At 38.9% G+C, this 22433-nt stretch overlaps 1 protein-coding gene across 11 annotated transcripts in view; it reads left to right on the forward strand.

The window, feature by feature from the left end:
* The window catches only part of Cask (calcium/calmodulin dependent serine protein kinase), a 315809-nt gene that overhangs the window by 217805 nt on the left and 75571 nt on the right, over nt 1–22433 (forward strand). For 6 of the 11 annotated variants that reach the window (XM_040733752.1, XM_040733757.1, XM_040733756.1 and 3 more), the window contains exons 8-10: nt 984–1106; nt 6894–6977; nt 16195–16294. In XM_040733752.1, the coding sequence (XP_040589686.1) occupies nt 984–1106; nt 6894–6977; nt 16195–16294 (307 nt within the window). Of the gene's footprint in view, nt 1–983; nt 1107–6893; nt 6978–16194; nt 16295–20318; nt 20337–22433 lie in introns of all 11 variants that reach the window. The other 5 variants (XM_040733749.1, XM_040733750.1, XM_040733751.1 and 2 more) reach the window with 1 other exon arrangement.

A 22433-nucleotide genomic window follows, 5' to 3' on the forward strand; every position in this document is an offset into this window, starting at 1 on the left:
CCTCCAGTTCCCACTTCCCTTCCAAGCTCCGAGCACTCTCCTTGACTGTTTGTCTCATTTCTGGGCTTAGACATATCCCCTTTCCCAGGAGCCCTCCAGCTTTTGCCTCAAAGATCCACAGCCATTATCAGAAGACGTTTTGAAAACTCGTAATTCTTATTGTTTGGTTTTGTTCAATTTTACCACACTAATTGCTTGTCTCCTCTCTAAAAGAAAAAAGTGACATCACCAAGTACAGAATACAAGTGGAATTGGCTATTTAACGGAGTTATGATGATAGTGTATTCTTCCTTAGATTTTGAATACTCTGGTCAGAATATTCAATTAATGAATTTTTATAGCTTCACAATTAATGTTACTCCCAATTTTGTTTTAGGGCTTGTATGCATCATTCTTTCTTTGAGAATTTCTATCCAACGTAGGCTGACCTTAAACTCAAAATTCCCTTGCCTTGGCCTCCCAGTTACTAAAATTGTAGTGGTATATACCACACTCAGCACCTGATCCCAGTATTTGAAGACATTGCTTTTAAAACTTTCTTTAACGGGTGTGGTGGGATCTGTAATGCCAGCACTCTAGAGGCTGGAGGTTCAAGGTCAGCCTGGGCTACAGTGTGAGTTCAGTCCATCCTAGACTGTCTCCAAAAAAACCAAATCTTTCTTAATTTTTTTCATTTCAAATTCCAGTACTTTGTAGATCTATATATTCTACCCTTTTTAGTTGAAAATCAATAACTAGAAACCAGAATCACAGTCGGTCTACCTTTTAAATATTGAAAATATTACAATTTAGCAGCACCAAGAGAGTAACTGCTGATACAAACCCTCATATAATGATTGTGTTCTCCTCTTCCTTGGGAAACAGGCATTCCGATGTCAGTTATTTGCTCTGAGAATGTTACATTGAAATAGTATAGATTATGGAATGTTAAACAATAGTAAGTGGTGAAGATAACTGTGGAGCTTTCCTTGTTCCCTCCTCAGATGAATCCAAGGCAGTGGAGCCATATCTCTGAAAGTGCCAAAGACCTAGTCCGCCGCATGCTGATGCTGGATCCCGCCGAAAGGATCACTGTTTATGAAGCACTGAATCACCCATGGCTTAAGGTACCTGTGCTCACGGGTCATCACCCACCCTGGACTTAAAGGCTAGCAGCAGCAGTGCGCTACCCTAGGAGATGGACCTTTTGACTCTGCTTGTTTCTCAGTCTTTCCATCAGTTCTGTCCATCGTGCTTGCTGTCTTGCACCTTGTCTGAGACGTGGAAGATATTCATCTGTTGAACAGGGCACAAAAGCAATTAAGACAGAATCTGTGAGGGCAGACAGGCTGTTGTCTGACAACACATGTACCAAAGATGAAAAGGAATCGCCGAAGTAACCATGTTATCTTGCATTACCTTTATTTTGGGTGTGGCTGTACACTCTGTAGGACTTCACTGGTTTTCAGTAGGCACTTAGGGGAAAGACACACTTCAAAAGATTTGGATCCCATGTTTCTAGATTAAGGAAAATACTATCTCTAGGCGTCAGGAAATAGCATTGTTTCATTAAAACATTGTGCTGTAATTCCAGGAAATTATTGCTTTATAAGGAAAAATACATCCTCAGAGATGGCCAGAATTTTGCCCTAAGCCACCAAAGTTGTCAGTGATAGAACCAAGATTTTAGTTCAGCCTACCATGACCCATCGTTTATGTTCTATATCCTGTCCCTTTGGCTAACTAAATGGCATTGCTTCAATCACTCCCTTCTTTCCCACATTATCAGTTTTCTGGATCTCTTGGGTCTAATGTGTTGGGATTTGTTTGTATTGCTTATATTCATATGCATGCACATCTGTTTTTATTACTTACATCCACGTGCATGCATACACATCTGCCTTCTCTTGCTCCCACAGACCCCTCCAGCTTCTGCCCCTAATCCTTAGTTCCCTCAATTGCAAAACTAAAAAAAAAAAATCCTATGCATACATTTCTCCACTTTCTGCCATCCCTTTCTCTTGAACTCATCCTAGTCATGATCTCAATCCTACCAGCCCCACTAAAACAGCTCTCACAGTAGAGTACTTGCCTGGCATGTGCAAGGCCCTAAAGTTTGAACCCCAGAATCTCAAAAACTCTAAAGAAAACAGCTCTTGTCTGGTCACTGCTGACCTTTATGTTGCTAGATCTAGTGATCAGATCCCAGGGCCAGACCTTCCTGGTCTGTTGACAAAGTTCCATCTCCTGAAACTTTCTTTCCTTGACTCCCAGGACACCTGCCCTCTGTTTCCCTTCTGCTTGTCTGGCTGTCGCTCCTCAGATCTTGCTGATTTTTCTTCCTTTCCTTAGCTACCACATCACATAGATATTCCACTGACTGGCCTTCATCCTTGGCCCTCATCTTCTTCTCCATCTCACTCTCCACTTGGAAGACCTCATTGAGTTTTACTGCCTTTAAGTGTCTGTACATGATGAGGCCTGAATCCAGGACTCTCTCTTGAAGTATTCTTCCTTAACCTGCTATCTAACTGGGTTTCCTGATACCTTTCTGACTTTACTCTGCCCTAGTCTTCTGAGCCTCAGTTTCTGTCATTCTGGCCTCCTTGCTGATGGATCCTCAAGCCACGGGCACATCAATGCTTCAACCCTCCTGGATTAGTCATACCCTTTGCCTAGAATTTTATTTATCTAGGTTACTTTGTGCTTTGTTCCCTCACCATCATCAGGTCTTTATTTAGATACCAGCTTCTTGGAAAGTTTTCCCTGGCTACTATTATACCTACCATGCTGCTTCCTCCAGGAATATGCAAGATACTAAGATATGTAAAAATATTGGTTAATAATGAATTCCTGGTGATGATGACATGTAATGGTGTTATAAAGCAATTCTGACATTTCAGTAAATCTTGATTCTCCTTGGAAATATTATTTCTTGGAATGAGGGCTATTGTTCATGATAAAGCACTTTCCTAGCATACATGCAATCCAAAGTATAATTCCCAATAACATTAAAAAGAATATTGCTTTTGAAATATGCATTCAACCTTTTAATATTTTAATACTAATATTTCTGATTTTCCCAGCAAAGACTAGATTCTTCACTATTTTTTTACTTTCTTAGTTTTAGTATTTTTTCTTCCTGATATGAAATGAACAGCTTATAAGATTACTATTCTTTTTTGCTTCTCTCAGTTTTCTCCAATGAAGATCTTTTGTCATTTAGAATTTACTTTTGCTGCCGAATAAGGACAATAGTAGCTGTTTAAATCATTTTTAAGATCCTTTAAAAATGTCTTAGCATTATACAAGTTAAAGTGGCTTTCATTTCAAATCCTATCTTGGCTAATAACATATTTGTTTCTGGAAATTCTTGTCTCTTTCAATGATTATAGTTTTCATTTTGAGTAGTCTGAGCTCCATACAGAATAGATTCCTGGCACTGAAATGTTTTAAAGTGTCAGTAGAATAAAAGGAAAAGTCTGGAAAGCTGAACTCAGAGTCACTTGCCATGTGTGAACTATAGGTTATTCTCATTGCTTGCATGTCATCTGGATACAAAGAAGTCAGTGAAGAACTTATCTAGCTGGAAAGAGCTACTTTATGTTACATTTAGCCCTTGTTAATGTATCTATGTGTCTTATTACTGGGGACGTAAGTTATGTTGATTTAGAATGGCTAAAATGTAATACTTAATGAAAATGCCCCAATAACTGCAAATTAAAGAAATAAAATGATGAAAATTCTTATAATAAAGGGTATCCAAAGTCAACATTGTTTTGAGTCAAAAATGAAAGCAAAATAATTATTTCCTTGCTTAAAAAGACTAGGTCTTTCTTATTTATTCCAATCCTACCAACCCCACTAAAACAGCTCTCTCAGTAGAGTACTTGCCTGGCATGTGCAAGGCCCTAAAGTTTGAACCCCAGAATCTCAAAAACTCTAAAGAAAACAGCTCTTGTCTTGAAAAGGAATCTGAGTATTAAACCAAATAATATATGAATGCCTTATAGTTGTTTAACATCTCTATCTACCTGAATTAACGATACTTGCTAAGAATACCTATCCCAACAACAGTAGGATTGAGTACAGGCAGAGTTCAGTGTCACAGTTGTAGTAAACTTCCTTGTCTGAAAGGAAGACAAAGCCAGGCTGTAAAATAGCCACAACGTGTTGTCCTGCACAGATATCCTCTTGCCCATGGGCTTTTCTTGAAGTCAATGTTAACTTGTCCTTTGGCTTTTCAGGCTACAACCTTATACCGAGGGTAGGATGTGTTAAAAATCAAAGCTGTAGTGAAATAGAATAAAGAAAATAGCAGCAATATCAGCCTAAGCTTTCTCCTGAAACCCCGGGATCCCTAAAGTATGTACCTTCCTTTCTCCAGCTTTCAGTCTTGTAGCCATTACATCAAATAACTGACCCAGGGTCTTCCCTCAGCAGAAGCTTTGATGAAATGTGCTTGCTCTGTCTCACACTAGGCAATCATCTCAGTGCTTCCATTCCGAACTGACTTCCATATTGTCGGTACCTAACACTTTGGGGAAACTGTTTATGCCGTTAGGTTGGAAGTGTTTTCTAAATCAACTATAAACCCCATTTGTTGCCATGCTTGCCCTAGTTTTCCCAGTACAGTTGGAATCAAACTTCAGTTACTCATACCCAAAATTGTGGTGTATCATGGTGTCCTCTTCCTGGACTACCCATGCTCAGTCTGTCAGAACATCCTGTTCTACCTGCAAAATACATGCAAAACTAAAAGCTTCTATTATTTGAGAGACACTATTAATAGGATGAAAAACAAACTACAAACAGAATAAATCCTCCCAAATTATGTATCTGATAAAAGTCTTAATCTGAAGAATGTAAAAAATCCTCAAAACTCCATAAACATAAAATGTAATGTAAAATGTGAAAATACTCGAGCAGACATTTTTACAAAGATGCACAGGCAACGCTGTTCAACATTAGTAGTCGTTAGGAAAATCTAAATAATGCCACAGTGAGCCCCCTGTACACTTGTGTTAGAATGGCTAAAATAAAAACTACTGGGGCTAAACAGAGAGCTCAACAGTTAAGAGAACTGGTTGCTGCTCCAGAGGGTTCAAGTGCGATTTCCAGAACTCACACGGTGGCTCACAATGATCTGTAACTCCAGGGCCAGAGAAACTGATGCCATCTTCTGGCCTCCACAGGCACTGCACACACATGATGCATATACATCCATGCAGGCAAAACACTCATACATGTTAAGTAAATATACACAAATTAACAAATGACTAATCACACCTAGTGTTGACAATGATATAAAACAACTGGAACTCATGCTGTTACTGGGAATGTAAAAGGTTATATGCAATGTATAAAACAGTCTGACTACGTAGTAAAAAGCCACTCTGTTGCTTAGATAAATTAAGTGTATCTTCATACAAAGACTGAGGTGCTAAGAAGCTTTTATTACATATATTTTTATATGGGTGGTGTGCCATGGCGCACATTGGAGGGAGGGGTCAGAGGATAGAGTGTGGAGTTGGTTCTTCCTTCTATGTGGGTTCGGGCATCAATATCAAGTCATGAGACTTGGCAGCAGGCACCTTCATCCCCACTGCCCCATCCTCATTGTCCCTCCCATCGGATCTGTCTCCACTGTTGCATCACTGCATTCTCTCTACATGTATTAATCTGCTTGCTCTTTATCAGAATTTCCTCACATCCTCACTCCTTAAACTTTTGTAGTGAGTACTTTTTCTATTTCGACCACTGTCTTATTAAATGGTACCCCAATGTTTGTCAATTGTTTCCTTAAGGACTGGCATTCTGGCTAGTTCTGACTTGAGTTTCTCAAATGGCTAGTGAGGTCAAACATTGTTTCATAATATTTATTGACCATATTTATTTCATCTTTGGAGATCTGTCTGTTTCATTAGCCCATTTGTTGAATTTGTTGTTTCTTAATTCTTGTTAGTCCTTTAAATATTTCAGATACGACTTCTCTGCCAGGTGTCTGGCCAGCAAAGATTTTTTTCCCATTCCATAGGCTGCCTTTTCAGTCAATTGACAGTTTCCATTGCTCTACAGAAGCCTTTTAAGACCATCTGGTCCCATTTATTGATTGTTTACCTTATTTGCTAAGTGACCTAGTCCTATTGAGAAAAGCCTTCCCTATGCCTACAATTTCAAATGTTTTCCCTATTTTCTCCTCTAATGGTTTCAGAATTTCAGGTCTTACAATTAAGCTCTTTGATCCATTTTGAGTTGACTTTCTTGTGGGGTGAAAGATAGGAATCTAGTTTCATTTTCCTAAGATAAAAGTCTAAATTGCTCTATTGGCATTCTAAAGGGCTGCCACAAAGGAAGTGATTTCTTCTGGGCAAGGCTGAAGCAGACCCTGCATGGAGGAAGGGGCTGAACTAGGTACCTTGAAAAGTCTGTCCTAGTTGGGAGACTTTGGGATTTTTGTAGTCCAGTTAGTTATTCCTGGCAGTGCACAATGCCGAGTCAATATAGACAGAATTTTTAAGGCCTCATTTTACCTGACGGTTCATGATGAAGACAGCCTCAGCACAATGACATATATGAAAATGTCATAATGAAATCTGTTATTTTGCATGCTAGCTAAAAAATTAAGTAGGAAAAAATAATTTCATATTTTCACAACCATTATAACTTTAGCCACAGGTCTATAAATTAGATAATCTATTACTTTAGTCCTTTATTCTTGCTAGAAATACTATTTAGCCATCAATTTTAGTGTTTATATCCCTTATTTCAGAATATGTGTCAGTATTTGGAATAAAATAACCAATTTCCCAAAATTAAATCTAAACTTCACATTAAGACTTTACCTTCATAATTCATGTTAAGCTTCTTTACTTTTTTCAGTAGTTATATATGATCATAATCTTCTTTTATAGGAGCGGGATCGTTATGCCTACAAAATTCATCTTCCAGAAACAGTAGAACAACTGAGGAAATTCAATGCAAGGAGAAAACTAAAGGTAAATTTCAAAACCACCAAAAAGCCTACTAGATGGAATTGATGATCATGTTTTTATTCTGCTTTGATTCCTACAGACACATCCTCATGTTAGCCATTATTTTTGCTGTAGCTAAATTATTTCTAAAAATTGTTACCATTTCAGTAAACTTGTGTGTTTTTAAGATCATTTAAGTTAATAATTCAGTAGGAATCAAAACTAAATTTAGCAACTAGAAGACGTTATATTTTTATTTGTTTTGTCTTTAAAATTCATAGCAGAGATATGGTTATGTTATGAATCTAAGCTTTGTTTTCTCAAACACAAATATTTTGACAGAAAATATAACATGACATACATCTATAATCCAGAAAATATAACATGACATACATCTATAATCCAACCACTGAAAAAACTGAGGCAGGAGGTTCATGAGTTTCAGGCCCTCCTGGGCTACATAACGAAACAGTGCATCAAAATGTTAAGCTAACAATGAGAATAAGACTTTGAATTTTTTAAGTGCAACTAGGTTAACATTGAATCTAAAGTTGAACAACCATCATAAAGCAATAAATGAAAGCCCCACACCATAATCTATAAGGAAATGTTTGCAGATCACCTGCCATCCTTATCCTCTGCCTCAAAAAGTTAAAAGGCACAATGATAATGACCCCTCCCAGGGAGCCATTGTAATTCAGAACTTTCTGAAAAAGAGCCAGCATTCAGTGGTGGAGGTATCCAGCTCTGTGGGGCAGCAGCAGAGATGCAGAGGAAATGACTGAAGCTTACTTGATCTGTGGTGCTGAATGTGGTAAGTCTGTTCTGTAACAGCTGACTAGATAGTGCTCTCTAGTCACGTGACTCCTACCTGCTGCAAAATTTCTTGAGTATTTTCAGATGTCCTAAATTATAATACTGCTAATTTATTATTCTTTACCCCTTGGAGATTATGAGTGATTTTACACAGCTGTAGATTTTGTGTAAGTGTTTGGAAAAACTCTCAGGTTATAATAGTACCATGGAAGTCTGAAATGCCCAAAATGCTATCCATTAGCCACATGTACCTCTGTGAATTTAAGTTACTTAAAATTTAAAATTCCAAGTGCCTGTTCCCCATTCATACCATCATGTTTCAAGAGCTCAGTAGGCTAGTACCTACCATACTGAACAGCACAGTTACAAAACATCCCCACCCTTGTAGAAGACTCTTTGGGATGTTAAATGTTGCTAAACAGCAAGAGAAGTCTTGTTATATTGTTATTAATGTTGAACATTCTTATTTAAACTTTTCTCCTAATTTTTTGTTGTCAGGACTTCAAACTGGCTCTTCTCTATCTGCCTTTAGAAAATCTTTGACAAAAACAATTAATAATATGCCATCATTGAGGTAGTGCCCAAAGAAGTTTCTTTTTTTTTAAGGGTTTCTCTGTGTAGCCCTGACTGTCCTGAAACTCACTATGTAGACCAGGCTGGTCTCAAACTCACAGAGATTGCCTGCATCTGCCTCCCCATTGCTGGCATTAAAGACGTGCACCACCACCCGGCCAAAGGAGTTTCTTTGCCTTGACATCTATCTACACTGGTATAGGCATCAAATGAAACAAACATCATTCAGAGTAAAATTTAGTCAGCTCTTTTGCAGTTTGTTTCCTGTCCAATTGTCCAAAGAAACTGTGTCTGTGCTTCTTTCTTAACTCTTCTCTAAATCTTTTTAATCCCTGGTCCTGCTTTGGCTTCACATAACATTACGCTATGCAAGGTTGAACCTTCATTGCCCAAATACAGATGCTTCACTCAGGCTTGGACTCGCCCATCACAGGAGACATGTTCTTCCCCTGGTGCCACAGAAGCAGACTTAGACCAAAAATAGCCAAACTGGTGACTAAGATTCATTTGGACAGGGCCAAACTATCACAACAAATAGGGGTCATGTGGATTTACCACATCCCTTTGCAGGCTATTTAAAGTCTCAAGACCAGCCAAGCAACATAGAATTAGGAACGTCAGCCTAATCATTATGGGCTTGTTTTCAGCTTCTGGCAAGACTGCATCCCTGAGACTTGTCAGCCACCAGGTTAACACTTGCCATGACTGCCCTTCTCAAGGACTTATTATCCTCTTTATGCCTCTCCTATGAATTTCTAGAATAAAAGTTGTAACTTCCCTGGTTTACAACACCTACCACCCCACAGCTGATTTCCCCAAGTGAACAGCTAGGCGCCCACTCATTTTTTACTGCAGACACTGATTTGAAGTTCCCCAAATGGTGCAGCAGCCTAAATTTTAAGGCTACCTTAGAAGTGATTAAAAAAGAAAATTCACTGAAAGCTGATTATTGAATTTTGATCACGGGTAGCAGAAGAAGTAAGAAGTAAGACTCATGCAGCAGTACAGAAGAGCATCCTTGCTATGATGGGTAGGGAAAGCCCAGTTCTGACTCTCCCTCATTGAAAGCCTTAAGAAAATTACCTAACATCTCTGTGCCTCGATGTGTGTCACTATCTGTAAAGTATGCATAGTGGTAGCTGCTAATTCTAGGAGTAGCAGGATTCAATGAGTTACTTTTACAGCAGTTAGAAGAAAACTAGACTGTGGTAAATGCTCCAAAGATGGGTTTTACTACAACTTTGTGCTTTTTGTTAATACATTATTATGATTTTAATGGTAGTACCTTTGATTTAGTGATCTATAAATAACTGTAATTCCTGAATAAGCATTATATAGCATTTCAGATTCTTGCTAGTCATTCAACTTTAATATTTTAGAGCTTTTAGGAACTTTTATTACTTTTTATTTATTTACTTTGTATGCCTAAAGGACAGAGATCATACATGCCACGCTAGGCATGTAGAGGTCGGAGGACAACTTGTGGGAGTTAGTTTTCTCCTTTCACCATGTGGGTTCCAGAGATTGAACTCAAAGATTCAGTCTTGGTGGCAGGTACCTTTACCCACTGAGCAACCTTGCCAACCCTTAGGAACTTTTAAAAATAACATAAAACACTGGAAATATTTGCTGAATAATCTCTGTTCTTATTTTTCTTCCAAAAAAATTATGCTTAAACTTTTCTCACTTATTTTGATCATCGTTTTCCTTTACATTATCTACAAGAAGGTCTTCTACTTATGCAATTATATTCCCTTGCCACTGTTTTCCCCAAGTAGTATAGTGGTCATGTAACATGTAAGACCATTAGGTGCCTGAAATCTTTCTGTCTTGCATTCCATATATTCTGCTGTTTTATATATATATATATAAACATGTTTCTGATACAGTGAATAATAAATTAGGAACAGTAAGATTAACAATAACTCATTGTAAAATGCAATAATTGTAGCAATATGCCATTATCAAGGTCATTTAAAGCATATAAAATATTGACTTCTGGGATTTTCCCTGTAATGTTTTCATACCAAGATTGTAAGTTACTGGAACTAAGGAAGAAGAGAAACCACTCTACACTTCTCACGTGAGGTTTGTGGACCAGCAGATCAGCATCACGTGGAACATATCAGAAGTAGAGATAACTGGGTCGTAATATATTCAGACAAGGCTTCCATCTGGGAAGAGAACAAAACTGTCTTGGCAGATGAAATGGTTCCATATTGTAGAAAATCCTAAGAAATTCACTAGAAAGAGCAAGTTCATAACAAGTATAGGTTATGAATCACTACACAGACATGAACCAGCCATTCGTATATGAGCAGTGAAGAGTCTTAAGAGGAAATTAAGTAACAAGTCTATGCACTACAGCATAATAATGAAATGTTCAGGAATAAATCCAGAAAAGAAATACAAGACGTGTAAACCAGTGTTCCTGGGAGAATTAAGGGCCGGAGTAAAGGGAGGTTTAATGTTCATGTGTTATCTAGGCTGTGAAGAGATCTGTGCTCTGAAGTGTGGACTCCTTAAGTCATATATTAGTTACTGTCTCGTTGCAACAAAATGCCTGACAAAAGCAACTTAAGGAAGGACAGTTTACTTAGCCTTACCGTTCGAATGTGTGAGGACGTGACAGCATGTGTGAGAAAAGGAGTCATGTTGTGTCTGTCCACAGTCAGGAAGCCAGGAGAGATGGATGCCAGTGCTTGGTGTCCTTTCTCTTTAGTCAGTCTTGGTCCCCAGACCAAGGAATGGTGCTGTGACAATCGGATGGATCTTCCCTCCTCAGTTAACCCTCTCGAGAAACTCTCATAGACTCACCCAGTGTTGGAATCTTTGGTGATTCCGAGTGCAGCCAAGTTGACAGTAGAAATTAAACATCACGAGAGGGTGTACTGCCTTCTATCTTGGGCACCAGCTGTTAAAGGAGTCTATTGGCATGTGAGCTTGTTAAGCTAGGGACAAGCTCAATAAGATATCTGTTCCAAAAGTTATCCCCTTTGCTTCAGGAATTATTTTGACCCCTAGAAAGCCTATTTCTGTATAATGAAGCAAAACACATTATGTGTGCATGTATGAAATTCTCAAACAGTTAAAAATGTATCATAAATTAAAAATCTTTATATCAAAGTGGTATGTTTTGGAATAAAATATTTTGATCCCCTTCACTGTCACTACTGATTTTTGTGTAAGCAGCAATTTTCTGTCCAAAATAACAATTTTCATTTCAATGTGCTTTCTGTTTTAAATAATTTCTATTAAACAAACATAACAGGACATAAATATAGGGTTTGGATTTTAAAAGAAAACAATTCTATCTGAGTAGAAGCACTATTCTATATTTGAGTGAATATACTGCAGTCAGTTTAGGAAATGATGGTTTGAGCCAAGTATGGTGCCACACACCTGTAATCCCAGCACTGAGGAAGCTGAGGCAGGAAGGTTTCAAGGCCAGCCTAGGATATCTTTTAAAAGCCCCTCTCCAGCAAATGGCTACAGTGAGTTGAAACTAAGCAGTTCGATTAAGAGGATAAAACCACATACCTCTTAATATAGAAAGCAAGGGAAGACCCTCCTCTCAAGGGCACACATAAACTCTCAGCCTGCACAAGACTGAGCCCTAAACAGTCATAGATGGGAGAAGGGTTCCTGGGACCACATCCCAGTTTGAGAAACTAATGGCAGTCCAGGGGAAGAAGTCATTATCTTTCTTAGTATAGTAGCAAGTGAATCGCCCATGTTCGGTGGACAGCTCCACACCCATATCCATACAGGCAGCTCTGATTAAGCGCAGGGAGGACCCAAAGTAAAAACAGACCCAAAACAAAAGGATATGAAAATAGGAGGATGCAGGGGAATAGGTGTGACCAGAATATATTAAATACATGTAGAAGTTGTGAAATAAATTCTTTTAAAAAGGAAGAGAACACAAGCATTGGAGATTTCTGACAACTCTCCATGGCTATCCTTTATAGGTTTTGCAAATTGCAACAGTTTCCTTGCCTGCTTCTCTGCCTGCTCATCAGTCTCCTCCAGCTTCCCTGAACTGCATAAGACAAGGCAGTTTAGGAATGCTGTTTTAGTACTTGAAAAGTTTTTGTTTTATCATAGTTTTCTTAACAGATTTTGAATAGTCCTAACTTAAAAATTATGTTACATCCTTAAAACATGCTAAAGCATACCTAGTAAATTTGAAGGGCAAGCTTCTTTGTCAAGGTTGAATAAACCAAAAAAATGGAGGACCACTTATGTAAGCTATTGTTTATATTGCTGTACCCAACTGGCTGTTCACTAGCTGTAGTGTACTGTGGAAGGTGGCAAACAGTGGCCTGGGGGTCCAGTCCAGCCTTTGAGGGTTGTTAAATTTTATTGAAAATCAATGCCATATATTCATTTACATGTGGTCTGTTGTTGCTTTTGTGTGTTTTCATGGCAGAGTTGAGTAGTAGCAAAAGAAACCACGTAGCCTTCTAAGACTAAACTATTTATGATCTATCCCTTTTCAGAGTAAAAAGAAAATGTTAACTCCTGGTAGAGTAGAAACCCTTAAATTAGGAAGAATGATCAGTGGGTCTCAGTTCTGAGCACTGTTGATTACTCTTTTAATCATGACAGGTTGCTAAGCCTTTCTGGATCTCAGGTTTGCCACCTATGAAATGAATCTTTTAGAATGGCCCGTCACTGAGACTGGCTCTCAAAGCATAATAAAATTCTGTGACTCTGAGCTATTTTGAAACTGTTTTCCTATTCCACATAATTGCCTAGTGGAACCATGTATGGTCACTGAGCTGAGAAAACTAAATAAACCAAACTTCTAGCCATAGGCCAGAGAAATCAGGAACTCACTGTTTCAAGGCAATTTTTCTCTCAGGCTCTTTTAAGTACTGGTGTAATATTTGTTTATAGGATCTTCAGCTACAGAAGTAGCTGGGGAAAGCCTTAAAACCTAACACTAACATTCCAAGAAACTCAGTTGAACTTCTCTAAAATTCTGATTTGGGTGCATAGAAAATAGGATTCGATGCATAGCAGTTCCATTCTGCCCAGCTTTTAGGGACTATGTATAATAAGCAAAGTAAAATAAGATTCTTCTATAGCTTCGGGAGTAGGATAGCTGACCATATTCCCCTTGTCTGCCATGTTGTGATGAGGGCAAGGGAAAGATGTACTCCTCCTTACCCCTGCCACCTGTGGTGGATGAGGGAGTTGACCCTCCCCCTTACCAACAGAAGCACTCGGGAAAGTGGACCCTGTGTCTCTCCTGGGCAGTACAGTTGGCAGAGGTGTGGGTGAGCCAGCCCCAATGTGAGCATGGGAGAGCTGTCTCTGCTACTCATCTGTCATGTGGTGGCATGGATTAGGAAGAGATGCCCTCCCCTCTCCTCCCCCCCCATCCACACTTGACGTGGGTGGGAGAACTAGCCCTGAGGTCACAAGAGTGAGAGAGCTGTCCCTGCTCCTTATCAGCTGCAGCACTCGGGAGACCTATGTCTCACCTGGGCAGCACAGAGCTGGCCCTGAAAGGTGTGGTGTGGGAGAACTAACCCTGAGGATGCGAAAGAGGGACAACTGACCCCGCCCTTGCTCATCCAGAGGCATGATGTGAAAGACACAAAGAATAAATAAAAAGAAGGAAAACAAGAGTCTTCCGTATAAAGAACTCAACATTTACTATTTTTTCCTATATTGTTAATATAATTCTTCATTTAAAACCTTGTTTTAGCCCCATACTACAGGAAATATAGGCAATTGCCTCAAATAGCAATATCAAAACCATTTGTGTTTTGTTTTGTGTGTGTTTCACTTTTTTTTCTTTCTTGATGATGGTAGTTATGGTAGTTGTTGTTGCTGCTGCTGCTGCTGCTGTTGCTGCGGCTGCTGTTTTGAGACGTGGCCTTTTATGTAGCCCAGGCTAGCCTGAAACTCCCACTGTTCCTGCCTCAACCACAGACATGAAACATCACAATCTGGCATTGGTTCTTTACTTCCTATTGTCTATTTTTCAACTAAAATTTAGAGGAAAAAAGTTAACATGACCCCCAAAAAGTAGACCTTTGGAAACGCATTGTCACTAACATTTTTATGTACTTACATACATGGCAGATTTATCTTTCCTCTCAGAAAAAAAAATCATGAAAAGTTACAAGGAAACTATAATAGACTTAGACCACTTTGGTAATTTGATATTTAAACTACCTAAGTGAACAATTCTATATAGAGAAACAAAAGATTTACACTTATGTTCTTCCTCTATTTTAGTAGACTTAGTAATGGTATATACTTCCAGAATGTTCAACAGCTTTCAAAGCACTTTTGTGTACATTAAGACTGTTGGCAATTTAACAGAGTAAAGTAAGGTACATCCCCTTTCATATTCTCAATTTACAGATTTGAAAAAGCCTAGAGAGGCATTGAAGAGCTAGATAGCTCAGTCAGAAAAGTGCCTCCTACACAAGCATGAGAACCTAAGTTCCATCCCTAGCACCCACAGAAGAACACACAACCCCAGCCCTGAGGCAGAGACAAGAGGATGCCTAGAGCCTGCTGATGAGGAGCCTTGTCCAATCAGCAAGCCCCTGTTCCCACTGAGAGACTGTCTTGGGAAACAAGTGGATGGCTCCTGAGGAATGGCACCTAGGTTGACCTCTGCCCTTCACGTGTGTGCACACACATCCACATAAACATGCTCAAATACACAAGAACAAGAAAACCTAGACAGCTTTAATGATGTACTCAAGCAATGTTTTGTAGTTCAAACCAGGCGGAGCTAGAGAGCAAGCATGGCAGCTTATGACTTTTCCTATTACTAAAACAATAACTCCCATTGCTGCCCCACACTGTAGTCCTAAAAGACGCCAGGCACTCAGTATGGCAGTACTTCTCTACTAGGGTTCCTAAACAGGTGTGCTATTATATCTATAATATATTATGTCTAGAATACCAGCACTTGGGAGGAGGTAGAGGCAATAGGATCAAGAGTTTGGGGCAGCCCCAACTACACAGCAACGTCAAGGACAGTCTGTGATACACAATACCCAGTCTCAACAATTGAAAAAATGCATGTAGTTGATTCTAATGTGTGGCCTGATTGATAATTGATGTACAAGAGTAGTATAGTCATTGTTACAAAAAGAGAAGAGGAAAAAGATTGAAAAATAAAAAAACAATCCTACTACTCAGTGATACTATGTTAATATTCTCGTATATGTTTACTGTTTTATACTTATTAACTTTTTCCCAAAGAAGAAATCAGGCTTACTATTTTGAAAGCTTTTTTTTTCCTTGTGGTTTTTCAAAACAGGGTTTCTCTGGGTAACACCCTTGCTATCCTGGAACTTGCAGAGATCTGCCTGCCTCTGTGTCCCAAGTGCTGGGATTAAAGGCATATTCCACCAACACCTGGTGGAAACTTTTTAAAATATAATTTATTGCAAACATCTTTCTATTCTACTAAATATCCTTCTGCCACATAATTTTATGACAAAGTCTTGTACTATGTGATATATATGTAAGTTCAAGAAGGAATTAGTTCATACACTTCATTCTGAATTTGGAATTAGTGTAAAGTAATCCAAAATCATTCTGAGAGCCACTGCTCTCCCAGCATTTCTTACAAGTTTACTTTCTGTGCCAGGCAGTGATGGTCCACGCCTTTAATCCCAGCAGAGGCAGGTGGATCTCTGTAAGTTCAAGTCCAACCTGATCTATGAAATGAGTTCCAGGACAGCCTGTTAGAGATAAAAACCTTGTCTGAAACAAACAAACAAAATAATCCTTAAGGTAAATAACCATTCAGGTAATGCCTTATGTTTGTGTGTATGTTTTAATTTTATGCTTTTTCATCTTTTTGTATTAGGGTGCAGTACTAGCTGCTGTGTCGAGTCACAAATTCAACTCCTTTTACGGGGACCCTCCTGAAGAGTTGCCAGATTTCTCGGAAGACCCTACCTCCTCAGGTAATTGGGAAATTCACTCATTCACCTGTGTGAATTAATTGACGTCTATCTTTTCTCGTCCATTCTGAATAATCTTTGTGGGAATTTAGTTAAGTCTTCCAAGAGATTCTGAGGAAGTTTGTCACCCACCAAATCCTACCTACAGGTGTCTGGTTCCTCTTTATTTGGATACCAGAGCTCCTCCCCAAATGCTCCCAGACCAACGTTGTGCCAGTTTCTTTTTACCTCGATACTTCTTCCCTTTGTACACTCCAAACTCTACAGTCCATTTCACCCACCCCAGGGTCATAATCAGACTCGCTGGGTCTAGATGATCATCTTTTCCCCCTGCAAAAAACTTCTAATGTAAGAGCCTCCCGTGTCTACCACATGGGATCAGACTTGGGGACAGCACTGCTTGAAATTAAGTCTTCCATGTAAAAGCTGTCTTGTGAGCTTTAAACAGTTACCAAGTTCTTCTCTCTGTAAAGTCTCTAACTCATGCGTGAAAGTATTCAAGGAAGAAGCTCATAGAAGAGTTACCTGTTTTGATGAATGATATGTAAGTACTCCTGAGGGGGAAAAACATGCTAGTGCTCACACAATCATTCTATAAAATGCTCACATTGACATCTGACCAGTGAGGTGTTCCCCAGGACCATTCACTAAAAATCTAAATGACCAATTTAGATGCAGAGTGATTAGACTTCTTTCTTTTCTTTTTATTTATTCTTCTGTTATACAATGCATCCCTATCACAGCCTCTCCTCCCTCCACACCTGGCCAGTCTTCCCCTACACTTCCTCTCTCCCCCAGATCCACTGTTCCTTCATTTCCCTTCAGAAAAGAGCAAGCCTCCCGGTAATGCCAACTCAACAAGGCATAACAAGATGCAGCCACAAACCCTCATATCAAAACTGGACAAGGCAACTCAGAAGGAAGAAAAGGGTCCCACAAGCAGCAAAATAATCAGAGACAGGCCCACTGTTAGGAATCCAACAAGACCCCCAAACTAAACAAACACAGCATGCGTGCAGAGGGCCTAGCTCAGACCCATGTAGGCTCTGTGATTGCTGCTTGAGTCTCTGTGTCCCTATGAGCTCTTCTTAGTTTATGGGCTGTGTTCTCCTGGTGTCCTTAACCCCTCTGGCTCCTACAATCCTTCCTCCCCCTCTTCCGGGGGCTTCTCTGAGCTCTTCTTAATGTCTGGCTGTGGGGCTCTGCATCTGCTCTCATCAGGTGCCTGAGGAATCCTCTCTGATGATGATTGGGGTAGGCACCAATCTATGAATATAGCAAAATATCATTTGGAGTCATTTCATTGACTTTGTCAATCATGTTTGGTTCCACCCTAGGTGTCTTAGCCATCCAGCTTCCAGATCTTGTGGCTGTCCAGTGTTGGCCATGGGCTCCTTCTTGTTTGTTTACTTAACTCCTGAGGTGTGTGTCATCTGGCCTCAGCTTTACTTCTGTTGGAGACAATTTTTATGTGGTAGAATTTGTCCTTCTGAATGGTTCTCATATGCTTAAACTGTCTTCTTCAATATCTGTGTATGAGCATTAGAATCCAGGCTTGAAGCCCCTCCTACAGCAGCAATATGAAGGCTTTTTCCCTGGTGGGTCTGGGAATGCCTGTCAGTGCTTCTGCTTCTGCTCTGTCTCCATGCACATAGAGACTCACACTCTCTTAGCAATCAGTGTGCCTACGCCATATGCACAATGACAGCACTGACCTTCCCAGTCCAGCAGGTGTGCGCTTCCTCCTTTTGACTTTTACCAAGCGGGATATGAATCTTCCTCTTTCGAGTGAAGGTGATTTCCAAACACATTCAGAAGCTTAGAGAAGTGACTGGAGACAAAGCCCAGAGGCTTCCTCTTGTGCTGCCTTAGAAGCTACCTGAGCCCTTCTGGTGCACTGGGCTGGGCCATGGTCGTCATTATACACATGCTCTGGACCAGTTTGTCTCTGCCCTTTGTTCCCTACTATATTTTGCTCCCATTCCCTGGACAGTTTTTAGAGCTTGAACATATCTCTTCTGGCGTTCAGCAGATTACAGTTAACCTTATTTAGGGAGAGTGGATCCAGACATGGATTTTATTTAATATTGGTGATGACATGATAGCGTCACAACTTGTACTATATTTAGAATAACTTATCTCTTTGTAATTTCTGGTCAACGTCTATACCATCACTTTTGTCTTTTGAAATGGGCTTAGAAAACATCGTAGTCCTTGTGAATCACTTTTTGTAGACCTAATCTCCAGAATTTGCCATTAATTAGTATTTTCCTCTACCCACTGAGAATGTTCTTTTTCTGGAAGAGTTGAAATTTTTCTTCACAGAAAGAAATCATCTATACTCATAGACATGCTTATTTATATTAAGTATGTTTTTACCACCTACATTTTCCCTTCTTCAGTACAATCTTTAAGTGGTTTGATTGAAACAATTTTTTTAGTATACGGTTTTGTTTAAGCAACAACAACAGCAAAACTTCCTCTGCCATCTTGCAGGCTACCCTGCAAGACTTCATATTAATTATTCACAAGTGAGCACTCCTCTCCTTCTTGACTTCCCTTTCCTGTACTCTCTCCTTTGTCTTTTCTTTAATTCTGGGAACTTCATGATCTTCTAAGTAGCATATATTTAAATGGCTATGGTAAATACCTGTAAAGGATTTTTTCCAGTGGTGCAATCTGGGTGCTACAAACAAAAGTAGAAGAAATAAAATCTAAATGTAAATCACTACCTCATGAAGAGGAAATTTTTATGTAGTCAGTAGACAAAAGCAAAGGAGAATTTTAAAGGAAAGTGTAACATTTTCCTACATATTTCACATAACTATCAGAAATTATTCATACATTTCTAAAATTAATTTTTAATACTAAGTCTTTCTGAGGAAGGCATTCTGCCCTAATCAGCATTACTGACCAAGCAGCCATCTGCCAACCCATGTCCTCTCTGCAGCTAACACTGGTGCATCAGCTGCAGAGAGCCATTTCTGTATTTTATCTAGACTCAAATAGAGCTTTGCACTTTTGTAAATGAAAATATCTACATTTGTTTTTCATTACTTCCATCTCATTTTTAGTAGTTTCATTAATTTTCAAACCTAAAGTCTTCTCTGTTTATCCTTATGCTTGTTTACTTTAAATTCCCAAAGTTATCCTCTCCTCTGTCTTTCTGTTTGAATTTGTACGGGTTTACTTTACACTACAAAACCAGAAGCCCTTTATGTGGTTACCTGCAAGTACATCCAAGCCCAAGACAAGAGAAAGAAATGGCTGTAGAACCTATACTTGTAGGGTGGTGCTGGGGGTGGGCAGGAAGGGCTGAGAAGACAGGGAACAGAATTTCCCCAGCTGCCCATTCTTTCCACAGACTGTCTTGGTATTTTACCTTAAATAATGCATTTTCTATTCTTATGAACTGATATGTAGGTACATTTTTTAATAAGCCTCATGAAAGTAGTAATTGGCAATCCCAATTTTGTCTCAGAAAATTTCTTAAAATTCTCTCTACAACATCTGAAATTTGAGAACAGGGACTAAAGCTGCTTGCTCACAAAATATGGCATATTGTTTCCTTTAATTAAAGTTTATTATTGTAATGAGTATGCATTTGAGAAAATGTGAGTATTTAAAATCACAGTTTAAAAATTAATTAGCTCCCCAACTTGTCATCCAAAGAAAAGTTGGGCATGTTTAAGTGTATCATTGTAATGTAAAACAATTTTTTGATGAAAAATGCTTTTCTATTTCAATTATTGAACTTCATTATGCGTTTACTAGATTATCTAAGGTTAATCTTATGGTAAGCAGTATCTTGTTGCTTTGGTACTTAATTCAAAATAGAAATAGATTGTTCTCATATTCCAAAGCAAAGAATTTAGAATTAGATCCCAGTAATTGATGTCTGAAATTTTGGGGGGATTGCCTGGGGAGGCTGTGCTTGTGGCTTATCTAGTAGGCCCAACTGTGGCTTGATAACCTGCTTGCTCTAAAATCATGTTTGTCCTTTGTCCATATGCTGCCTTCCTCCTAGGACTTCTAGCAGCAGAAAGTAGGTATCCCTTTGTTTACCTCTAAGGTTTATCTTTATGCAAAAGTGTTTGGCTTTGCATGGTTAATAGTTGGCTTGACTTTTTCCATGGCTGTTTGTGTTTGGATATTTAAATGTGAATTTTAATACTGTCTAACCATAAAAGGAGACCTTGTGTATATATATTGATTTCCTGAGGCATTGTCATTCAACTTCATTTCTTGCTTCTTTCAAAAGTTGGGGGGAGACCACACTTAATATTTCACATGTGAATTTCAAACACAAATATATTCTGGGAAAAGGGTAACATTTTATTTTGAAGTTGTCTTTCAAGAAAACTTTAGGGGTAACCAAGTTTTCTTTTGACAGCTTCTTTACACATAAATGGGTTTTATTACTGATACAGGGTCCATTCTGTTTATCAATGTTGGGCTGTAAAGTAAGCCCTGAAATCAAGTCTTTTAACAACTTCACCATCAGCTATAGTGACTGGAAGACACAGAGGTACAGTGGTACAGCCCCAGCACTCAGGAGACTGGGGCAGAAAGGTCACAAGTTGGAGACCAGTCTGGACTATGGAGTGAGGCCCTGTCTCAAAAAACTAAATAACAAAGAAGAGCAATGATGGGTATGTTTTCATTGTAAAAAAAAAAAAGTAATTTGAATATGTGAGAAAATTGATCGATAAGAAATATGCACACATAAGTAAGTAAAACTGAGACAGTCCAGATAACATGGGTAGATTGCATCAATGTCAGTATTCAAAATGCAAAATATAGCTTTGCCTCAAAGTGATGCTTCCTAAAGGAAAGTAAATAAGAGACAAAGATAAATTAGAAAATCTGAGTGCTAACAATTAAATTCATGGTCACTTTTATTCCATTTGATATTTATAGCTACAAAAACCTCACCATATACTAGCGATCTGTGGCTGAGTGATCTGTGCCTCCTCCCCAAAGCACCCATGTGTCAGAAGTGTGGGCGTAGCTTTGCTAAGTGCCTCTGCCTCAAGATGTCTTGCGATGGCACTCCACAGCTGCCATCCCCCTTTGGAGGCATGACTTTGAAAGCCACCCAGTGGTTAATGGAAAATTTCTGTTCCTCACTGGCTGTGGCCTTGTCTACAAGGCTGTTCACAACCTGGCAGCTTGCTGCCCCAACACAAATGACTAAAGAGTTGTTCCCTTGTTTTCCCAAGACAGGGAACAATTTTTCAACCTTGCCACAGAAGTAACATTCTATATGCTCAGTCCCCATGCCAGGAAAAGTAATTGATCACAAACAGTAGGGATAGCAGGTGACAGGACCTTAAGGGTCCAGCAGCTACCTATATATCCATGCTGGTGCCTGTAAAAATGGAAATCAATCAAACAATCAATCTCTTCCTCCCTTCTCTCTCTCCTTTTCCTCTCGCTATCCTGTTTAATCAGCCACAGCTAACATCACAATTGAGAATGAGCATCCTATCAGTCATGTGTACCAATCTGTATAAAACTGTGCACAAATGAGCATTTAAGGGCTAGCAGAATATTGTTAAAGTACTTTGAAAAAATAATGCCCAAAAAGTTACTATTTATGCCTACGGTCACATGTTTTACTACTTATGTCTACTGTTGCATGCCTTTAATCCCAGCATTTGAGAAGCAGAGGCAGACAAATCTCTCTATTAGTTCAAGGACTGTATAGTGATATCCTGTCTCAAAAAATAAGTAAATAAAAATGAAGAATACTTGGAAACAGACTATTTTAATAAACATGATGCCACTAGAATTGTAGCCTCAATATGCTGATGAAACATATATGTAGAGTTCCTTAAGAAACTTAAGCTAATACATTTTTGAGGTACCTATACCATTATCTACACACATAAAGAGTCTGAGATATGTACCATTATATATAAATTTTCAGAACTGGAATTGCTTATAGTGCATATGCCACAGTTTAAAATACAGTTTACATTGTGGAATTTCTTATTTCTCATAGCTTGATTAAAAGCCCAAATTTGCTTTGTGCGTTGAAAATAAAAGCTGTTGGCTATGAGGGGGTAAGAAGAGACAGACTACAGTTAGACACTGGGAATATTTTTGAGTGATGACAGTGTACATATAAATTGGTGAA

The sequence above is a fragment of the Mesocricetus auratus genome, unplaced genomic scaffold, assembly GCF_017639785.1.
Source record: "Mesocricetus auratus isolate SY011 unplaced genomic scaffold, BCM_Maur_2.0 Super-Scaffold_100033, whole genome shotgun sequence".
NCBI lineage: Eukaryota > Metazoa > Chordata > Mammalia > Rodentia > Cricetidae > Mesocricetus > Mesocricetus auratus.